Source organism: Acartia tonsa, chromosome 7, assembly GCF_053477335.1.
Source record: "Acartia tonsa isolate MP-2025a chromosome 7, ASM5347733v1, whole genome shotgun sequence".
Classification (NCBI taxonomy): Eukaryota; Metazoa; Arthropoda; class Copepoda; order Calanoida; family Acartiidae; genus Acartia; species Acartia tonsa.
In genome coordinates this window covers 14,499,939-14,524,278 of record NC_137266.1, presented here as the reverse complement: position 1 = coordinate 14,524,278, position 24,340 = coordinate 14,499,939, and the positions used below count along the sequence as shown (strand labels likewise).

The following is a 24,340-nucleotide window of genomic DNA, read 5'->3' as shown; positions in this document are numbered from 1 at the left end:
AACCTAAAAGGTTCAAGTTTAAAAAACCATTTCAACATTAAAATTAACAAGTGGAAAAGTCAGAATCAAAGTAGTTTTTATTTAGTTATAATTTTTGTTTCATAAGTTTAAAAGTAAAGCTACTAATCTTACTTAGTATTCTACAAGAAAAAAATGGGGTATAGTCCTTTTCGTGGCAATACCTCTTACGGGGCGTTTCGTCGTATTTTCACAGTAGCCTTTGATTGGTTATTTTAAGTAAAGTTATGTTAGGTGATTGCCCCGCAGGGTTAGGCAATTGGCCCCGCATGGTTAAAGCCCCTCACAGGGGCTAAAAATAGGGTAAAAGATACTGTGAAAATACGACGAAACGCCCCTTTAAGAGGCATTGCCACGAAAGGGACTATATCCAAAAAATCTATGCTATTTCTACTTGTGTTCTGGTGACATACTGTTCTGGTAGCTTGATGCCTGTCTGTGCTATTTGTTCCCTCACATACTTGTCCAGGATCCCGTGCTTCTTACCAATATAGTGACGCATCACAGCCTAAAAATTGGATATATTATTACTTGGATATTACGCCATATTTTCATGTTCTCTAATAAAGTGAAACACGAAGCGGGCTAAAATAACGATTCCCCCCTTCCATTGCATCCCCTCATAGCCATCCAAAAAATGCACAACCTCCCCATAAAAGTTTTGAAAGTTGAACGTAGAGGGTCAGAGGGTCGATATTCCCCTCCCTTAAATGTCTTACTGAAACGTTAAGAAAAAGACCAACTAAAGTATTTACCACAGCTCAAATTACTCCTTTGTAAACTAAGGAACCCAATCAATCCTATTTCATTGAGTAGTAAGCCTTTTTTTTGTCTGTAGCGAAGGATCTCGCTAACCGCTAAACCTATATGGCTCTTCTTTACAGTGAAGCTTCTTATAGGCCATTGGGTGGTTTTAGGATAATCTATTTTTATAAAATTCAAATATAGAGCCCCTAGATGATAAGGGCACATCCACTATAAATTTAGCAGCTACTCTACTTTAAACTTGTTACCTGCCAGTCAGGATACTGTTTCCCATCACACCCAGCGAATGGACATGTATAGGGTTTCTTGGTCGGTAATTCTGCAGCTATCCTGTCCTTGAAATGAACTCGCGCCAGGTGATCCTAAATAATTGAAAAAAATGTACTTAGTTGTTCTGTTGACTTAGGTTTATCATGTATAGGGATAGATACTTACATCTCCTGGTAATTTTTTACTTCATTCGATTTCTAAAGCTAACCACTAAACCGATTGTAATCTTTATGTAATAGGTCCTGTGATGGTTTTAGGTATTTTTCTTCTGCCCATCTCTTCCCTCTTAGAATACAAAGCCCCTAGCATACAATATAATTAATTTATCGCATCGTACTCTAGACAGCAAAATTAAAAGTTTGAAACCAGTTTTGTTAGCCCCGATGTACGACGCTATACATGATTATTTCATTATAAGGGTGTCCTATAGTGTAGTGGCTAGCGCACTACGCTGTGGTTGGGAGAAACCGAGTTTAAGTCCCCACATAGACTTTGCACTTGGTTGACAAATGCTGTCGCAATTTGTCAGATTATGATCACGCAACCTTTCCTAAGATGCCCTAGGGTTGTAAGGGGGGAGATTTGTAGGAAGTTAGGATTCTACTAATCAAGCAGCACAACACTCTAGGCCAGGGTGATGTAATAATTGAGTAGCTTCCACGAGAATTGCGGGTTAGCTTGTAATGTACATAGAATACAATCAGCTGTGCGCGAATCTTACCAATCTAAGATTGGCCAACGGATTCTCACTTCCAGTCTCCGTGTAAATCTGAGTCCTAACTTCAGAGAATCATGGCTACAACAACAACAACAACAACATTATTTCATTATGACTGAGAATTGGTTCTAATCCATCTGAAAAATGTAGTATGTACCTGTAAATGTCTGTATGGATTCTTTGTAGTGGCTTGAAATTTACAGATGGGACAAATCTGGACGGCATTCTCCCTACTGTCTCGCGGTATACCTGAACAAATGAACCATTTATTTGTTTGTTGGACGTTTAGGTGTGTTGCATAATACATCTAAAACGGCAGATTAGTAGGTGAAGAATATTTTAATTACACCCAAGTATCATTAATTGTTAAGTAGTTAAATTTCTAAGCCAAAAAATGTTTAGGTACTGGACCTCTGAAACTACAAGTTCAGAAAACTTACTATTGATCCTAGACAGGTTTTTTGTTAGTATTGACTTTGAATAATATTCTTTATTAGAACCTTTACTACGCACATGTGGATCTTAATATCCTTGTTAATATTCAAAGTAACTACGCATAGGAATTCTATCAACATTAGACTTGTAGAATAGACAATATTTCACCACAAAGCTGCTTACTCTTAGGTATTTTTGTAAGCTAGGGCTTTTTTTCGGAAAATAAAATGAAATTTTAAGCACTAAGTTATCTAGGCACCAAGTAAAAAAAAATTAATTTTTTTACTTTTTTCTCTCTTTGATGTTAATGATGTAGTAAGGAGATTCCCTAATCATTTATTCATGAGATCACAATCTTATGCAGAATGGGACCAAAAATATAGAGTTCAAACAAAACCGAATAATTATTGCGTCGAGATACACACACACACACACACACACACACACACACACACACACACAGCTAGTCAGGTTGTGCCAGTTGGGGCTGAAGGGGGCGCAAACTAAAGAACAAAAACTTCCATAAACATGTATGCAAAAAATATGTATGTTCAATTGTTCATGTTCAAATAGATTGTGTTTTTATCATCTAAACATTACATTTACTAAAGTTAACTGTTATTTCTTTGAAAGATTGTTGTATAATTAAAATTGTTTTTGATTTTCTACCTAAAGGGTGTATAAAGTTACATATATTTGACTATTTATAATTCTAATACTTGTTAAATTGTTTTAACACCCCAAAAATGAGATGTAAATACCTAGTAGTTGGTTAGCAAAAGGTATATTATATTAGTTGGGGGTAAAAAAAATATACTTGCAATCTTTAACATTCTATGAATATAAAACTTTTTATGTAAAGCATCTTAAAAATAAAGACTTATATTGTTACAAACACTAAAAAAAATATCTAAGAACACTTTTAAGGTATGAGATTAGTTACCTAAAGCATCAAAAAATATTTCATGCTTTTAACAAAAATTCTAATCGCCTTTACTTTGTAAACGATTCTTTGAAACCTCTGAAGCCAATTATTTTCCAATTTAATTTTAGAACCGATTAATATCTGCTGGAATAGAACCGGTTCTCAGCTATACTGATAAAATTATTTATCGCATCGTATTATAGACAGCTTTCCGCAGATATCAAAATAAAACATTTTAGGTTTAAAACTAGTTTTGTTAGCCACGCGGGACCGAAGGTGCGGTCTAACAAAACGGGTATTTATATTATGATTGTACATTTTTACATTCGTGGAAAATTGTCTGTAATACGCTGGTATACACAATTTTTCGGTATGGCTTAGAATTGGTTCCAATCCAGCGGATATTGCTCGGTTTTGAAGCTATTCTGGAAATTATTTTCCAGGTTCCATAAGGAACTATCCGGCTATTTTGCACACCTACCATGACGTATCCACTAGGTTCATACCATCGAACAGAACATGGCAGAATTAAACGAGGTAGGTATCTTACGAAGTTTTAGAACAATTACTCGAGGTTTATTTTTTTGCAAAGCACACTTACATAAATGAAATTGAACCAATGGAAATTTCTGATTCTAAACCTTAATCCCTTTCTTTTGATTGATTTTGCATTCCTTACTTTAGATGATTTTTAGCCACATAAATATCACACTAATGAAATGGTAGTAAAAGTAAAAATTCTGCTGTAATACCAAGGCCTTAACTAAATTTAGAAACAGCCCTTTATCAAACATAGTTACACATGCATTCTTCCTTTCTCTCTCTCTCTCGTTGTCACATAATCAAACATTCTCAACCTTCCTCAATTTTCTCTCTCTCACATAATCAAACACTCTCTTTCTCACATTCTCTATCTTTCACAAATCTTGGCTAATGCAGTAAAGCTAATATACCTGTTAAGCCCAAGACCTTATAAAACAAGCCATTCTGTTTGGTATGTATCATTTAAAAAGTTACATAATATACCTAGAGGTTTTTGGTGTTTCAAGTAATAAAATTAAAACAATTAGGTAAAAGATGATTAATCTTCAAATTTTTTTTTTAAATTCACAAGTATTTTTTGTGCATAAAGCTATTGCCAAAGTGAGCAAAAGTATGAAATATTTCTCTAATTTGAGCCAAAACCAAAGTATACCTAAACAAATGTATGAAAGGGCACTGGAAAATTACGCAGTATCGGCCTGGAGCAAAGGCTACCCAAATCCCCCCCCCCCCCACTACATTTGCACCACACAAGGGTATTTTCCTTCTACGTAATGGATGCATTAAACTTTCAAATGTTGTCAGAGGAATATCTCTTCTCTCGGAAAAGTTTCTGAAGGCATAAATCTAAAGTAGTAACACAAAACAACAGTACACTGTAATAAACTGCAAGTCTACTGTAAAATTAGGAGAAAAGCAACTCTAGAAATAGCTTTATCTCTCCTGCACATCACAACTGAGAATCAAAAATAGATGTGCGAAATAAATGTTCAGTTTGTTGAATTTATTGCCTAAGAATAATCTTTATTTTAATGTCTACTTAAAATAACCACCATGATTTCAACTTTTTATTTTCATTAATTTTTATGGGTAACCTATTTTTAATCATTACAAGAGCCTGTTATATAGAAACATTCTACCTGCATTCTATTTCTCCCCTTCTTTCTAATCGTTGAAACCTTTGGTTCATTTGATGTTTAAAACTCGGATTAAACGTAGTAGAAATCAACTAGCTCCAATGGGTTAATCTTAAGTGTCAAATTATTAAGTATTAATTAACAAGATATCTGTCCGTAACAAAGAATCTCGCTAACCGCTAAAATGTTAATGTTCTATTTTTACCTTTTTTATAGTATTTCTCACCTCCCAAAAATGCCCCTAAAGGATGCAAAAATTAACAACCATATTACCTATGAACTCTCCATGCAGCGCTTGTCCCAGGGCTCCCAAACTCGAGGTCTTCCTGTTCAAATACGTCCCGTTACCGTTCTCATCCTTCAACCTCGGCCTTTTCACTTTGGGGGGAGAGCCACCTCCCCCTCCCTGACCTCCGTCGCTCACACGCTTTCGCTCAATCATCATTGTGGATTGGTCTATAACCTAATAAAAAGAAAATTTAAATAAGATTTTAGAAACTTGGAAAGCGTTAAACAAATGGTATTAGAACCATTAGAGCAATATTTAGGTATTAACGGTTACGCTCCTAGAGGCCTCTAGTGGGACTTTAAATGTTTTTTATTTATTTCTTCATGTCTATGTTGCGTTCAAGTCTCTACGTAAAAACAAGAATATTAAAAAAAAAATCGATTTTGTTGTGATTTCTCTTGGTAGGGTGTTGGTACCCTCCCCCAAAATAGTTATAAACCTTCCTGGGACCTATGAGAAGCTACCCTGTAGAGAATAACCTGATCGGTTCAGCGGTTAGCGAGATCCTTTGGTACAAACACACAGACATCCTGTTACTTTATTATAAGGATAATGCAAACAGGGTTGATACCGTATAATTTGTAATTTTACCTTTAGAACAGAGTTGTCAGAATTTAGATGAACAGGGTTGACAACATATTGACTGATTGTATTATTGTCTTCCCGCTTTCCTACCCGCAAGTCTAGCGTTCCCAGAGGTGTCATCACATTCTATATAAAACAAAATTAAATTTTCAGTATTTTAGTTTTAAAACATTTAAGTATATTACCTATAAATTGTTAAATCGTGTGTACAAGTATTCTTTAGAATAAGAATTATTGGTTGATAAGTTTGGACACTGCTAGTTTTAACTAACCAATAAAACGGCGGTATATTTTCCCCAGGTAAATTTTTATCAAAAGAAATTTCAATTGTTGTAGCTGACCTAGGTATATGGATAGATGAAATGAAAAAAATCCACTATAATCCAATAACGTGGCCGGATTGTTCATACATTGTGTTCCTATTGGTCCAATTAAGAGAATTGATCATCTAGATTTCCTATTTTCATCCGGTATAAAAATCAAACCTGTGGTTCAGAAATTCTTTTAAGGTTGGGAAGTGGTTTGGAGGTGGTGATTAGGTGGTGTTGACCGTTCAAGGTAACTATCTTCCCATGGATCTGCTGACCGCTGCCAGGATGCGTTAACAACGGATCCTGAATCAAAAAGACAAATTAAAGAATTGCTATGCTACAGAAGCAATTTGTAAAATACAGAGATCTTAAGGGATAAGACAATTGACGATAAATTCGATGTACTTCCCCAATCATGATAAGACAAAATTACCTCTTGTTAAATTTAAAAACCAATAAAGCTAAGCTGGTATTTTTTTGGGTAAAATTGATATATCTTGGGTGGATGGAGGTAGCTTTACTTGTAAAAGAATCCTTCTCATTCTCTACTGACAGACAGGCAGAATCTTGTTACTCTGACATAAGTATGAAAAATAGTAATACCTTAACGTCATCCAGTAGCATACATTCATCCTTGGATGTGAATATGACACGACTATGATGTTCTTGACCCTGCGACTTCTCAACTAGGTGCTGTGAAGGATGCTGCTGCAACTAAATTAAAAATATTTTTAATAAAAATTACCTATACCAGAAAAAAATAAAAAAATCCTTTTTTGCAGAGGCAAGGAATTAATAAACCCTTTTATAAATATTTACTGAAACCTATACCAAAATAATCAACATGTAGCACTAATTCAGAGTGACGTTCTTGTTTTGGAGGAAGAATCGGCCCACTAACCATTTATTACATTTAAATGAGAGAAATGAGTAGATTTATATTCTTGATAACGCAGAAAGAAACTCAAATTTTATTAGACAGTTTTCTGTTAATTTGAAGACAACAATCAGGGTTTAAGTTAAATTCACAGTACCTAACCTTTTTGAAAGACAAACATTCATCTTTCTATAATACAAAGTAGCTTGATGTCTGTCCGTCCTTCTGTCCGTTTGTCCCTTAAGATCTCGGTAACCACTGCACCGATCGGATTCTACTCTTCAGGGAATATACCTACTGGTCCTGTGGTGGTTTTAGGCTATTTTCTTGGGAGGTGGGACTTCCCCAACCCACCTCAAAAACAAAATACCCCCCCGCCAATTTTTTTAAAATTATTTAAAATATTGGTGGAGTGGGGGATCATTCTCCAGGTAATAAAGATGTAATTATACCTCTTGGGGCAAAGCCCCTAGAGGCTAGGGGCGAAGCCGCTTGTTACTTTATAAAACATCTAACTATCGTTACCTGAAGAGAATGTGGTAATGGCAAAATAGGTTTTGAGTCAAGTACCCCTGGGGGCAGACTATTGGCACTCATTATTGGTTCAACACCTGAAATTATTGAAGATTTATATTTATCACAGAATGTAATAATTAAAATTACAGAACAAAGCAGGTTAAAATACCTAACGTTGTAAGTGGTGTGTCTTATTTTAAAACAGGTAAAATAATAATATAAGCAGGGATAATAACTTCTTAAGGGATAAGATAATGGAGGATAAATTCATTTGAAGATGAGTAAATTAACTTTTGGGCATTCAAATTATTGGTTGAAAATTTGGACACTTCTAGTTGAGAAAATTCAAGTACTAAAAGTTTCTTAGTCAACGAATAAGAAAGCATGTTTACAAAACTTTAAGTTTAAGTAAAATTTACAGTCCAATGTGTCAAATAATGTTTAATCCCTACCACCAAAACTGAAAAAAAAACTTCAAAATTACCTGCTAACAATTTCTTAGGTATAGGATGCTGGAGGGAAGTAATGGAGGTGATACCAGAATGTAAAGATGATACACTAGAACTGCTGGATGGCGGTGGCAACAACTGGATTGACTGTTGCGGTAAACTAACAGGCTGTGGCAAAGGTTGTGGCTGTTGTTGCACAGAGTTATCATCAGTTAATTCCTCTGTGCTAGATGCGGTTCCTACGCCAATGGCTTCAGACAAAGCTTTTATGGTCTCCATGTTGAAGCCGTTGGCAAGCATCAATTCCTCGTTCACTGTGCCGTTGGGATTTAGGATGATGACCATGTTTTGGCCGTTAGCGGCTGCGCCACCGGCGGCGGCAATAGCCTCTTGTTCAACCTCTACTGTCTCCTGATAAAGTAACAAATATCAAACACGGTGCAATTTGATGGTTTATTTGGAATATTTAGAAGCTCACCTAATTAAAAATCTATAAACATAAAATGCTTTTGTTATTTTCCAGGGGTGTATATTCTACATGGGATCCCCTGTTCAGGGGGGGGGGGGGATAGAAAATAAGTGGTTGGAGGGAAAAAAATTAAAAATTAAGAAAACTGAAAACATTTTTTCCATTCCCCCCCCCCCCCCCCTCCTTGGTGAAAAAAAACCTAAAAAAATGTGTGGTAAGAGGGATAAAATAAATAAAATATAGAGTTCTTTAAATATTTTTCCATAAACCCCCCTACTTGGTGAGAAAAAAATGAGGGGGGGGGGGGGTAAATAAAAAAATTTGTAGCCGGGAAAAAAAAAAATCTTGTGCAGAATATACACCCCTGTTATTTTCTTCTTACTATGTAATGATAACTGTTTCATATGCTTGGCTACTTGGTGACCTATTGAGTCCCATAGTTTGTTCGCTAGTCGGTAATGCACAGTGCACTTACCTCTATCCACATGATATTAGGATCCTCCGCATACAGTTGTTCCTCTCCATCCACAGACTCCAGGATACAGTACGTCTCATTCTCTCCAACCTCCATCTTAATTATACATTTGGTTTATAATTAATCACGCAACCTTTCTGGTTGAAAGACTACTACTGGCATACTGACGGATAGAGGGTAAAAACAAGGAAAGGAAAGGAAAGGAAAGAGAATGCAATTAAGTAGCTTAAAACCACCCTTAGCTCAAATTTAAGAAATAAAATAGCCTAAAACCTACCCGGGACTTATAGGTTTCCTTAAATGGAGAGCTAGATTGGTAACGAGGAAGTTAAGATTTTTAAGATACTAGAGGCAGTGCCCCTATCATTTAAGGAAAGATAATGCAATTAAGTAGCTTAAAACCACCCTCAGCTCAAATTTAAGAAATGAAATAGCCTAAAACCAAACCGGAAAACATGTAAAGCTTCCCTAACATGAAGAGCTTATTTCGTTCAGTGATTGGCGAGATCTGAATTGATGAACAAAATAACATTAAAGTGAAGCTTTTATATTTAGGATGTGTCTGTCCGTAACGATTACATATTTATTTTATGTTTGAATCTTACTAGGATCAATTTAAAACTCTGCTTTATGATTACAGTTACACTGTAATCTATTTTTAAAATTAAATAGCATCTCAATGTTCAATTTAAAAAGAGTAAGAATTGTCCTGCAATCTTGAAATTTAAAAAGGTAATCACTATTACTCATGTAAGGGTACACAGGTCTTTGATCAAGTTTTAAAACGTAATAACGTCAATATTAGTAAAGTTTTGACTTTCTAAGACCAATGTACAAATATTGTTGCTTACCTCCTGAACATTGTCAGAGATGGCATATTCTGTCTCTGTTTCAGGAGCTGTGCTTGTACTAAGGATTGTCCCAGACTCATCAACTTCAAGAATAGAACCTGAAATTAAATATTCTTATCAATTTCTAACTTTAACAAGGATTACACTACTCATAAATAGCGAAGCAAAAAATATTAAAAGATTTAAAGAGCAGATTATATAATAAGTTACAGTAAAAATCAAGAATCCTTTTACGCAAGGTTCTATATGTTTTTAACATTTTTTTAACATGAATGATAGCCCGACGGACCAGGTAAACTGTAAACTCGGTGCTAATTGGTATAGAGAATCTCCACAAAAAAATTTCCGTCGTCCTTCTTGAATATCAGCCAAGAAAATCACATTCCCATAGTGTTACAGACCGACTGATAAAGCGAGTTATAAAGAAACTTCGCTATTAACATGGACGAGTATGAAATTTTATATGCATATTTAACAATGAAAATATTTTTTTTTTTGTCTAAATAATTCCTTTTTTTCTGCCATACAAAAAAAAACAAATTCCCTTGTCCCATTATCCCTGGCTTGCTTAAGTGTGCAATATTGTTGAGTATGACACTTGAAGAAGTGCAAAATGATAATCATAAATACACTACATTTAATTACATCTAATTAGTGATGCATCAATTATCAGGGAAGAGAACAAATACACCTATGATTTTTAATTTACATAAATTACGCAAACAAACGAAAAACAGATTAAACAAGGATAAGAACATCCATAATTACCAAAGCTCAAAAATTATGAATGAACATCCAGAATGAACTAAAGAATGAACTATAATTACAAAATAATAATTTTATTAACATAAATTACACGAAGAGACGAAAAACAGAAAAAAGTTGAGAACCAAAATTGAAAATTTTGATTGACCACAGATAAGACAAAAAAGTAAGTATTATAAAAGTTACAAGAGATGTATTCTGTTTTAAAAAGAAAATCTCGATACAAAGATGTTTATTTTTTGGTAAATAAACAAAACTACCTAATGGATCAAGTCCAAAAAAACTTATTTAGGGAAATCTTTTGATTTTAAGTTTGTTAAAACAAGGATGACAACATCCATAAGTAGCAAAACACAGAAATATTATGGATGGACCAACATACTAAGTCAGTAGGTATTAGATCAGAAGTTCAGTGGTTACAACAATATATACCTATTAAGTAGAAAATCACGAAACCTCATAAAATAATTATTCATGTAAGTTGTGGCATGACCGACTGAATGTCGGACAGACAGAAAAAGTAAATTATAGAGTAACTTCGCAACTAAAGGTTCAGTATTTACTTTTTGTTATAAAAACTCCAAAAATAAAACTACATAAAAATGTAAATTTTCGTGAAACAAGTTGATAAAGAGGAGGATTAAGGAATTCTGATGAGAGATTATTGTGAAATTAGACACTGGTGATAAAAATAAAATACGGGATAATCCCAAATATCAATTAATTGAAGTTCACGATATCTAGAACTATATGAATATGTTGACAATAAACAAGTTTAGGAATATTAAAAAGTAGTTCAGTTTCAAAAATGATGACAAATCTGTAAATAAGTCTTACAATAATTTTTGATGTTGTTTATTTTGCAGAACTGTTCCAAGGTGGTAAATTTTAGTGGCTCACATGAAGGAGGCTAACTTAGCCTCCAAATTGTGTTGTGAAGAAAGCCACCCTCGAATGTCTTAATGTAAATAAAGCTACCCTAAAATTTTTATTACAAGTAATCAAACTTTGAATCTTGACATGTCCACTTGAATATCTTCTTTGATTATTGGCAGATTTCAAAGAAAGTCCTTTGTAAATGATTACAAGCTATACATATTTATATAGTAGCTCCTACCCCTTACAGCAAAACAAATAAAAATAACATATTTATTGTCGACTAAGTGAAACATATGTTTTTACTTAGTATCAACATTTGTAAAGTATTTACATCAAAAGGGAATTTTTACGACTCATTAAATTCTTTGTTGAAAACATTTTGATTGATTCCTTAAATTTCAATGTTTATGATGAATTTTTAGCTTAGGCTTAAAAACACAAAAGTTTAATCCATTATAGCTATGAAAAATAATCGCAAAATTAAAACTGAAAAATCATGTATCGAATCATATTATTAAGAAATTTCCACTAGTAACAAATAAAAATCCTAGAATAAACCAGATTTGTTGGCCCGGGCCTTCTACCCCTCCGGGCCACCAGAGCTAGAATTGATCTAATAGTCAAATACTTGCCCATTTCAAAAAAATATTTTAACTCTTTGTCTAAATACTGAAAAAGACAAAATTTTCCTTCTTTGGGTTAAAACTACCTTATTATTAGAATTTCTTTTTGTCTAATGTATTTTTAATTAGAACTCCACATGAAGCCTATCAAATAGGTGTAAGTCTAAGTATAGTATAAAAGACGAATATATAGGATTAAGCTTTTCAAACTCAATTTGCTAATTTCAATTTAATAGATTTACAATAACTAGACGGTTATACAAACTCGTTGAAATGTCCATGTAACAAAAGAAAAAAGTTTTAAAAAATTACAAAAAAGATTTAAAACAAGGATAACCCTATGATTTTTAAGGAAGCTTTTTACCAGTGTCAATGGGTTCTAAACTGATAGCACCCAATTTTGGTAAACAAAATTACCCCTTTGTAATAGTTTTGGTGGAAAAGTTTGGGCACAGTTAGGTTTGTACCAACCAATTAAGATTTAATAAATATTCCTAAAGTTTAAGACAACGAATAAGGGAACGAGTTAATAAAATATTAAAATATAATATGGCAGAGGGTTAAGCTTTCTATGAAACTATGTATCAATATTTTATTTGTAAATGTTTGCCCTATATTGATCAACTAAGCGTAATAATCCATTTCATCAGAAATTAGTTTATAAAGAGGGGGGGGGGGGGATTATCCCAGTAGGGGGAAATAGGAATTAAAGCATAATCATAATTTGTATAAATGGTGAATATTCCCCTAAAAATTTAATATTTCATATATTTATAGTCATAAATCATTATTTTCTATGTTAACAAAAATCTAATTTTTTATTAATTTTGGAAATAAAAATTGATTCTATTTGTAATTTGATATAAACAAGACACTGAAAAATAAAATTAAGACAATTTCTATTAGAAACTTGACCAATTTCCGTTCCTTTTATTTATTTCTGTATTAAGTTACAAAGAAAAACTGATTTGAAAACGATTTAATGAGGTGTCAAAATTTGATCAATTTAAGGTGTAAATATTCTACAATAGGCGTATTTTGTATCTATCTTTATATATAAAGAATTAAGCTTTATTGTCTGTAGGAAAGTATCTCGCAAACCGCTAAACCGATATGGTTCTCCTTTACAACGAAGCTTCTTATATTTCCGGAGAAAATTTTTAGCTATTTTTGGAGAGGGTGTCTCCACCCTCTCAATAAAAAATTACCCCTCCACTTTATGTGTCCTTAGAGGCTTCTAGGGGCGTAGCCGCTAGAGTATCTTAAAATTGTTCATCTGTTTTTAATTGTTAAAAGCGAAGCTTTTCTATAATTAGGGTCGGTCCGTCCGTACGTCCGTCCGTAACGGATAGCTTTTTTCGTTAATTTAGACATGTTAGAATTGTCCTATCGATTTCAAATTTTGCATGGTGATTCCTTTAGTAGTTAGGTACGATTTAGAAAGCGTAGCAACTCTATAATCATTACCAAAATGTCCGTACGTCCATTTTAAACATGTTGATTTTTTTACTTTTTTTAAATAGTTTTTTTTCGTTAATTTAGGCATGTTAGAATTGTCCTATCGATTTCAAATTTTGCATGGTGATTCCTGTAATAGTTAGGTACGAGTTAGAAAGCGTAGCAACTCTATAATCATTACCAAAATGTCCGTACGTCCATTTTAAACATGTTGATTTTTTTTTACATTTTTAACAACAAGTTTGTATGTGACCTAATTATTTGATTGGTCTGATTTTTGGTATACTGATTCCTGGGACAACAAAGTACAATATTATAAGCGAAGCAACTCTATAATCAAGTCCTAAAAATGTAAGTATGTCCATAATCATTATCCTGTATCAAGCAGTTTTTCAACAAATTTACTTACAATTTTGCTTTGACTCTTATACATTCGCATTCTGATTATTCAGTTCTGACATTACACAAGTGTTAATGTCCGTTTGTCCTACCGTTTCAGAGCTTCGCTTTTATGGATGTTGTCATCCTTGTTACATTAAAAGGTGCAGCTTATATTTTATCCTACTATAAAATTAAGTCCGTCCGTATTACCTTAAGATCTCACAAAATACTTAAATGTTTTTGGGGACAAACTTCATTATAATTTTTTCCAACTACTTATTTTAATTATATATTTGGTCAATTTACCATGATATAAATATTGATTATTACATAATTATAAATGTATAGGTTCTAAATACATGAAACTTAATTAATTATCTATTCTGGGAAAATTTTGGTATTAACAAAATGAGACTAAAAATATAATTATTAGGATGATTAATATATATTAAAATAGTAGGAATTGAGATAAAAATAAATTAAATTATTTAATATATCGCTAAAAACTTTATAAAAACTTGTTTTTCAATAAGAAAATGGTCACGCTTTAGAAGCGAAACTACTCTATAATTAGAGTCTTATGAACTATAATTTAATAAATATAAACATTCATGTCACTGTAACTCAATTTCATACTATTTCTCTGCGATTATTTTTTTTGTAAAATCGTTCCTGCTCTAGGAAGGGTGGAGCAACTTTTATTATATCTATTCAGCATCCGTTAAAATAAAATTGATGTTTTAAAAGATAAACTATAACTATACATATTATTCAGAAAAAGAAAACTGCAAAGCAAATTGTTTAAATTTTGTTGAAGTTTTTTTGTTATTAAACCTCTTAAGAGCATACGGCCTATTATCTACCAACAATAGATTTATAAAAGATTAGATTATTTTAAGTCTCCAAAAAGTTATTTGTAGAAAAGCAGTACCTCTAAAATCTATATCCTACTATATATACATTTCTCCTAATAAGTGTAAAAAAAATATAAAATAAGATAGGTATACCACACGTGTACAGATCAAAAAGAACAAGTAATGGTCATTAGAGGCAAGACACAGTTTGGATTTATTTCCTGGTTCATTCAGAATGAAACTTTTTCAGTTTATGGAACCGAAGCATTTCCACATTTTGTAATTGTCCATTCGTAGCGGTTAGACCTGACCTTCTGACATCTAATCATGTTAGAATAGACCCATCAATTTTAAAATTTGCATAAATATTCATGTAGCATTTCTATTAGGTACCAGAAAATTTATTTTAAACATGCTAATTTACAAAAGCGCTTCTATCTAAATTTTAGATTTATTGATCGTTCCTTTTAAAGATGCTGTCATCCTTGTTATTTTCAGATAAAGTTTTTTTAGTGTTTCTTACCTCTATAAAATATAGGTATGATATTAAGATAGCACACAGGGAGAGAGGGGATATTGGATTAAACTTTTACCCAAAGTTTTTTATGAATATTTTACAGAGTTGTGGATCCGGATCCGCAAGAATCCGCATGTTTTTGAGTCAAAGGATCCGGATCCGGATCCTGGGGTATAAAATTATGGAAAAATCTACCTAAATTTATATAAAATAGTCACTTACAAAGACATTCTCTTGATGAGAGCCAATCTTTAAGGTTTAGGTTCAGACTTAAAAATTAAAAGTATTTTTGACTTCCGAGATAAGGAATAAATATTTTTTGAATTTGGTGATTTTATTTTTATTGTCAAGGATCCGGATCCGCACTGACCAAATTTTGAGGATCCGGATCCGCATACAATCAATGCGGATCCGCAACACTGCTACTTTATCTTATTCACTGGGTTAACTTTAATTCGTTTCTAACTTTTCAACCAATAATTTTAATCTACAAAAGGGGTAAATTTTGTTAATCATCATCCATTTGTCCTTTGTCTTATCCCTTTATATCCCTGGATGATAGTATATGATATATGTTGGAAAACTAATTAAAATCAAGTCACGTACGTGGGATAACAAACAAGACATTAAATCTGTTCACCAAACAACAAAATACATATTTTACAAGCATTTTTACTTAACAAAAAACTGTATTGAAAAGGGTAAATAGTAAAACAAAATACATAGTTACAAGCATTTTTAATTAACAAAAAACTGTATTGAAAAGGGTTTAGAGTAAAAATATGTATATCCTTATATAAAAGTAGCGGAATGTTTGTCTGTGAGGCGAAAGATCTTTCAACGCACTAAACCGATAGACAATAAACATTAAATGGATCTACTGCAGTTCACGGTAAAATATTGCTGGTAACGAATATTGCTAAAAAAATATGAATTTTATAGGCTGCTAGCTGCCAAACGGCTGAACGTACAGATCTTACCCGCACACCATTTTAAGCGGCATAAGAAGGCCTACAAATAATCTGGAATAGCCAAGATCCAATGATGCACAGGGAAAGCTTCACTGAAGAAAAACCGCGTAAAATAGGTTTTTTTCGCTCATTTCTCTTCACTGCGAGATAATTATGCATTATTGATTTATGGCTATTCCAGATTATTTGTAGGCCTTCTTATGCCGAATAAACATTGTGCGTGCATGATCTGTACGTTCAGCCATTTGGCAGCTAGCAGCCTTTAAAATGAATTAATTTTGAGCAATATTCGTAACCAGCAATATTTTACCGTGAACTGCAGTAGATCCCATTAAATTGATGATAAACAAAATTACCCCTATTGAAAACTAAAATCATTGGTGGAAAACTTTGAACTCTGTTGATTTGCACAACCTACAGCTTTAAAAACAATTTTCAAGCCAACGAATAAGAGAACATGATTTAAAATATTATTTTAAACAAGGAAAATAAAAAAATCTTCCAACTAATTCCTATAAAATCCCCAAGTAACAAAAAGGGATAAAAAATTCATGAAACTACCTTTATCTTCTTTTTACATGCAATATCTAACTTTATAAAAAATCTATAAAGTAAAACAAGGCTTTTCTTGTCCATAATAGTTATATCTATAAAACTTCTACTAAATTAAAATCTTTTAACACATGTCTAAATGTAATCAGTGACGTGCGGTAGGGGGGTGCAGAGGGGTGTCAACACCCCCATTAATGTAAAACTAGGAAGGCCTGCCTTCCCTCTTTTTCATCCCATAATGATTTCACCCCCCCCCCTCCCCAGTGAATCGCTGTGCACGCCACTGCATGTAATATTTAAGTACTAGGACAAAAACTAATATGAAATAAAAATAAATCAGCTTTAAACAAATGTCGTTTCAACAAAAATTTACTTTAAACTTAAGTATTATTAGATTGTTTTATAGATGCTACGCTACTTATGATCAAAATTATCCGTATTTTTCTTTTTATTCATTATTCAAACATATAAATTCAAAAAGTTCCCTATAAGCTCCCTAGCTTTCTAAACCCTTATATAGTATTAGTAATATCGATCAAACTTAAGCATCATTTTGATTATATCAAAATAGACATTTATATTGATTTTATGAGACTATATTGTCGTAATACATGACAAGGGAGAAGCAAGGATTTTATCAGTTTGTTGAGCGTGGCTTAGAAAAGATAAAAAATATTCAACAATGAATATTATGAACAAAAACGCGCAGAAATTGAAAGTTTAGAATAAGTGAAATAAAAAAATTAGAAAAAAAGAAATTCAAAGTAAATAAATATGTACTGTAAATAAATCACTAAATATCGCTCTTATAACTCGCTCATTAAATCTATAGCCATTAAAATCAACAAATTTATATATGATGTACAGACAAGCCCAAACTTTAAGGGGTCTGTGCTACTAAGAAAAAGTCTAAATATGAAAAGGAAAAAAATGATAAAGGAATACCTAGTTATTTATCGCATAAGACAGATTTCTGCGCCTAAAAAACTAAAAATGATAAGATCAAAACTAGTTTTGTTAGCCCCGAGAACTTGTTCTAATCCAGCAGATAATAACCGGTTTCGTAGCCATACTGTAAACCCCTTTATTAACGCACAACTGACGTTAATTACAGAGTAGCTGTCCTTAAAACAAATGTAATGAAAGAGGAAGGAAAGGAAAGGGGGGGAGGGGACAATTAACTATTGGTAAGTATTATATGTATAACGTGTATGCAGGTGTTTCCGTTCAAACCAGGGGTATAAAGGGATAAGACATTGGACTTTACATTAATGTACATTCCCAATTATGGTAAACAAAGTTACCCCTTTGGTATGTTAAAATTTTTGTGGAAAAGTTTAAACACAATTAGTTTGTATCAGCCAATCAATATTTAGTAAGTTCCCAAATATTCTAAGGCAACGAATGAGAGAAAGTAGTTATAAAACTTAACTTTGGGTACCAAAATGATTACAGGACCAATGTCGCCACCCTCCCTGGTTAATACAATTAAAGGAAATTTAAATGTTTTCAATAAAAACCCGCCAAAATTAATTTCAGAAGATTATTTTTCGAAAAGAATATGTATCATTTTGTCTGAACCAGAAAATCCTTGAAACGCTCGTGGCGCTTCAAGATTTGAATGGTCTTGGGGTGGTTTTAAGATATTTTCTGAAATGGGGATTTAAAGAATTTAAAATATGTTTGATTATGTTCAGTATTAAGAGATTAAGAAAGGGTTATGACATGGTAAAAAAGGTTTGTTAGTCTTAAAAACACATTATCTCATTATCTTTATATTTATACAAGTTAGAATAATTACTAATTTGATAGCAAAACAAAATTTATATCCAAAATGATGAACATACGTACATATTGACGTTAAGCCCCTATATTCCCACTACTAACATCCATATTATAGATATTATTATGATTAGAATAAGGTTGATTAAGTCCAAGGGGATATTTAGAATAAGGGGGGGGGGGGCGGGGGGGGGGTGGATAAGTACACCTGCGTTTAATATACCTTTCCTAACATATTTCAACAAGGATTACTTTATCTATAATTAGGACAACATGGATTATTATTTTAGAAATATTTAAGAAATTCCAGAATAGTCTGGCACTTAAAAAACTAAAGCAATAAATGAAACAGGGAAAATCATGTTCAAACACAACGTAGCAAGAATATAATAAATATGCATAATAGGTATATGATGCAAAAACAGTCTATTGTAATACAGTAAAATTATGGATATTCTTATGATAAATAAGATTTTTAAAAAATAATAAGTTAAGAAGTTAGCAAGGAAATAAACCTTTTAATCTTTGATAAAAAAATATCAGAAAAACTAATTTAAACCCATCACCACAAAGTGTAAAAGAAAATAAAAACCTGGAAAGACACGTTTGTACTGAAGTTGTTGATCCTGTTGTTGTACAACCTGTACTTGCTGCGGCTGCTGCTGAACCAGCTGCGGCTGTTCATTCTCATCCTGCAGCTGCAACATGTCCTTGGCCGTTTTCAGCAGCAGCTCTGTGTTTGGCGGACGAGCCGTCATGCCGTTGGTCGGCTCAATCTTGATTGGATGCGGAGCGTTTGGTAGTTGTGCTGGCTGGGGCGATGGTTCTGGAATTGAAATGACATTGGAGGCGGAATCATTGCTCAAAACAACGGCGCCGGATGGTAGGATATGAAATTTATTGCCAGATTCGCCGATATGTATTTGCCTGCCATGCTCTAGCTTGATTCCGCCGTTTGGCCCCACGCCAGAAAAGACAGGGAATGAATCTTCAGGAATTGAGATGACATTATTGGCCTCGTCTTGAACGATTACTTGGTGGGTCGTGCCTGCGCCCCCGCCCCCAGGACGGGATAAGAAAATCTGGCCCGCAGAGCCGCCGGCGGTTGTGAAAAATTCCGACGGCAAGCTTACTATTTCACCGTTGGCGGTTGATACAACGGTTGTTGTTGAATGATTTGCGGTGTTGTAGTGCTGTTGCGGCTGTTGGGATAACAGAACTGTTCTGGTTACAATCGGTGATGTTACATTAGATGTTGATAATACTGACTGAGAGCTGTTGGAATGTGATGGTAGGTTTAATATCTGGTGCTGTGGCACAAACGTTGTTCTTGTTGTTATTTGTGGCACATGCGTGGTTACTGGTAATGACATTGTGGCGGAATGTTGCGGCAAGATTGTTGTGGGCATTAATGATGTTGTAGTTACAGATGGGTTTGACACGGTGATAACATTTGATAAGGAATGTTGATGTTGAGAAAAACTTTTTGTAGCTTTCAGTTGAGATAGTGCAATTGGGTGTTTGATAGATGGGGCACCTGGTAACGTTGACATCAATATTTGTGTGGGCTGTTGGGGTTGTTTGGGTGATTTGGAATGTGATGTTCTTGTTTTCGCGGCTGTTGTGCTTATGTTTACCATTGGGCTTGTTGATAAAGTTACAGAGTTAGACAAAGAAACTATTTCAGTGGATGTTGACAAGTTAGATGTCACAGCGGACGCGGGTAAAGCTAACTCAATTGGTTGTGTAACAACAGCCAAAGGTATGGGTTGGGATGTTGAAGAGATATTGCTTGTTAATTGTGTTGGATTATTGCTTTCAATTTGTTGGGGATTTTCTATTTCAATTGTCTGAGATTCTTGGTTGATATCATTGTTTAAAGGTTCTTTCAGATTCAATTCAGAAGATTCAATTGTAGCGTTAGAAGGCTCTGTGCTTGAACTTATGGACGGATTAGTTTTCACCGGCGATTCACTGTCAATTATCAGAGACACGTTAGTATCATTTAAAGCATTTACATCATCACTACAACTGGTTACATTATTACAATTATCATTGGACGGATCATTGTTAACTTCACTGACAGTTATGTTAGACGTATCAAATACAGAATTGGACGGAATGTTAGATGCGCTGCTATCATCATTAGCTGCTGTAACAGGTACAAGGGTTTCATCAGATGTACTCTCAACTGTTTCTGTGGACGGATTTGTAGTCGTTGGTGTTATGTCTATTTCAGAAGATGTTGTAGTTACTTCAATTGTAGATTTTTCATCACTAGAATTACTGACAGTAACTTCCATTGTGGAAACTTCAGTGACTACATTTTCAATGGTTGTAGGTACATCAATTTGTGCAGTTATATCAGGCTTGTTATTGTTGTTAATACAGTTGTCATTGGTTGTGTCTTCCATGGTGGGGTTAGTGTCTCCACTTGGTTTCAACTCGCGTTCAGTCATGACTGTAAAAAAAAGATTTTTGATGCATTTCTTGAAGAAAATATTTCTTAGGTATTAATATCCTACATTTGTTTTAATCATATCAAACAAAAATGCTATTTTTTATTTGGCCAAAATCAATCTAATGATTTGATTAATATGATATAAATATCATTTCCTTTGAATATATTATGTGACTTATTAAAACGTTTACATGAAGGTAAAATTTTAAAAAGGAAGATTTTTATAAGATTGAATAAGTTAAAAATAATTAACTTTCTCTTCTTGCAAGTATAAAAAAATATACTTATTAATCTATGGATATCAAAGTTCAAAAATATTTCATACCTAAAGGTTATAAGAAATCATCTATAAAGAAGAAGAGTTATCTTCAGAGAAAAATTGGTGAAAGATTTGTCCAGAATGGAATGTGTGTGTGTATAAATAAACTCCTCTCTCCTGTCCTCCTTCCCCTCCTCTCCACTCACAAATATTGATTACTCCACATCAAATCATTTTCACATCTTGACTGAATCACAAATTAATAACTTTTTTTGAATATTTATTGTTTTTGATAATTGTCTGCTATTGTATATGTTTTGGTTACTTCTTTTGGATGGTGAGGTAGAGAGGACAATAATATTCACCGGCTACCTGATATTATTATTTGTCTTGGGCCTGAATGTCCTACCTATTGCAACTGGACTGCACTGTTTCTAGAAATACCTGACTGTGCACAAGTGTGAAGGCAGTCTGAAGGTAGTCTCTTTTCTATGTATATATCCGTGTGTGTGTGTATGGTGGTTAGAATTAGGATTTCTCGGCTCAGTGGCTACCTCCTTCCCCTAAACATCTACCTTTGTATTCTAAGTCCCCGTCCCCCCCTTCATAGCAAGACTTAATGACTACCTATTGTACTTTCCCTATTTGGGCTGGTCTACCTTTACACAGCCCCTTGCCCTGTTTATTACCTTGCTAACAATTATTCTCAACCCTTTGAGGAAGAAACTAAACTTTCACTTAAATTAGTGCAATGTAAAAATGATATTTTTATGGAATATTTTACAATTTTATGTAGGATTTAGCCTTAATTCTTTGTCCATATCAGCGATATAGAAAGTTTAATTAGATCTTAAAGCTTAGGTTTGTCCCAGAAAATAAATATTACATAGCTACCTCTGAATACAATATTTTTCAAATAATTAATATTTTTCATTTATTTTAGCAACAATAACAAGTTTAGTGTCTTCATATAAACGTTCAAGCTGCAATCAAGTGTCATGTTCGGCGCGTGACTTTTTCGCGTGCACATGATTTTCATACATTTTTTTAGCCATATTATATAAAGTTTCATCACTCAAGGGTAAAAGGTAAAATAAGGAATGCAAGAACACCAGGGATTATAAGGGATAAGACAAAGATAATTATAAGTACAAGATTTTATCAAAGTATTTTAAGTTTTATAGCGCGTAAACGAATTAGCGAGCATATTATAAAACTTTGGGTACTAATTTATAATTTAATGGCAAATGTCCCCAACATTCCTGACAATAACCACTAAAGAAAGAAATGATAGTCTACCTGCCTGTGAATGTATATTATTTTAAGGGATAAATACTATCATTATTTCTTACCTTCTAACTGCTGAAAATCTTCATTTTTTGTAAGCCGCTCTTCCATTTTTTGTCATAAACCATTTATAAATCACTTTATCAACAAAAAATCTTGTTGCTATTTAATGTTTTTATAACTATTTTGCCCTGTTATCTACCTGGAATTTTGGTAAATATCATCAAGGCAATGGGGCTATGAGTATGGAAGGGCATGGAAATATACGTCCACAAAACTATCAACAACGGAGCTGCCAGAAATCAAGTTCAAAATTTCAATAAAATGTTCATTTTAAAATCCAAATTTTCATTGTTTTCATTCTCGACTTAATTTAATGCTTTTTATTCTTTTAAAATATTTTTTAGAAAAAAATCATTTTTTACTTTTATTCATAACATGCGGCAACTTTGTCCTAATTTCGCATAGCCGCACCAAATCAAAACAGGTCTGAAATTTTCGTTCTTCTCCTCAAATTAAATATTAAGTATTTTGTTAAATCAAAAAATGCGGCAAAATGTAAAATTATAACTGAAAATTATTTTTTTGTTTTTTAGAAAGATCCCTGAAAATTTTTGGAAAACAAAACCCCGTTTTCATAAAATAAATTGACATCGGTTAGCAGCTTAGACATAAGTTTAGGGTGCTGTTAAGTGTTTCATAGACCAAACTGAAGTAAATTTAACTGATCATGATAACCGATGTGTGACGTCATAACATAAGTTAAAGCTAAACCAATGTTCACATCAGTTAAGACTTAACCGAAGGTGGTTAAAACAGCTTAACCAAAGCAAGCTGTCGAAATTCGTACGGGGCATTTGTACTTCAGAAGAAAAAAATAAAAACAAATATGAATTGGGGTGGCATTAATTTTGAAAAATTAGCAAATAGCTACGATGATTTTGTAGATTAAAAATTAAATTTTTTGAAGGAAGAAAATTTTCTTTCCATACAAAAACAAAGCTTTCCAAAAAAATATAAATTACTTTTCACCATTAAAAATTACTTATTAAAGGACAGCGGTTGGGTCCGTCCAGCCCCCTGCCCCCCACCAAAAAAAAAAAAAAAATTGAAAATTCAGCATGCGCCTATTTTGAAGATCTTAATTGACAAGCGATTTTTAAAAAAAATTGTTTTATCAACATAAAAAATATTATATATTGTATTTAACTTATATCAAAAATTTCTTCTTTGTACTTTTTCTTTATTTTCTATACTCTTTGCATCTTTTCATTACTTATACCATTAATAAAATAAATACCAAGATGTATTAGGTTTTTTTTATAAGACGACATTTGTTCCAAATAGGCCTTTTATGCTAATTTAAATGAATTTTAGTACGGCAACCCTGCCTTTCATCGGTTAACTGCGACAGCTTATAACATATGTTAAAAATGACGCATTGTCCACATCAGTTTATTTAAGAAACCATAATAAAACTTTTGCGTACTTTATCATTGGTAACTGAACTGAGTCCAGTAACCTAACCACACTTATTTTAGATCAGTTAGCAGCTTGTTTAAGAAAACGGGCTAAAGTAAATAGAACTGCCTGAAAATAATGGGCTTTCATTGGCTGCAGCATAATTTTCCCAGGCTGCCTATTGGTCGAAAAAAATAAGTAATGTTAAACTATGTTGCTAGATGTCTCTGTCAACAGTTAAAAAAATTTGATTTAAGAGACATCCAGCGTCAATGTTATACTATACATTAAGATTTGGTACCATAAATTCTCTGTAATAAAAAGTCCCTTTAAAAAGAATAATATTTTTAAATATGATTGCACAATATGTGATTTGAATTTAATTTGTATGTTTAAAACTAAAATATAACATACATTAAAACGAATTTATTCCCTTTAAATAGAGAAAATTTGTACCA

At 33.0% G+C, this 24,340-nt stretch overlaps 1 protein-coding gene across 2 annotated transcripts; it reads right to left on the bottom strand.

Moving 5' to 3' along the window:
* Positions 1-59: 59 nt before the first annotated feature.
* Positions 60-22,633, bottom strand: LOC145324905 (uncharacterized). Of its 2 annotated transcripts, XM_080167658.1 has the most exons (14): positions 21,201-22,633; positions 19,007-20,875; positions 9,633-9,730; positions 8,782-8,877; positions 7,873-8,248; positions 7,398-7,483; positions 6,599-6,709; positions 6,170-6,298; positions 5,691-5,810; positions 5,084-5,273; positions 1,929-2,020; positions 1,032-1,145; positions 413-526; positions 60-140 (listed from the first exon to the last, which is right to left on the bottom strand). In XM_080167658.1, the coding sequence occupies exons 2-14, from the start codon at positions 20,871-20,873 to the stop codon at positions 129-131; spliced, it is 3,405 nt and encodes a 1,134-aa protein (XP_080023784.1). In that variant the 5' UTR covers positions 20,874-20,875; positions 21,201-22,633; the 3' UTR covers positions 60-128. The 2 variants fall into 2 exon arrangements, with proteins under 2 accessions (XP_080023784.1, XP_080023783.1); XM_080167657.1 differs by lacking the exon at positions 60-140 and having other exon boundaries at positions 241-526.
* Between the last annotated feature and the right edge of the window lie 1,707 nt (positions 22,634-24,340).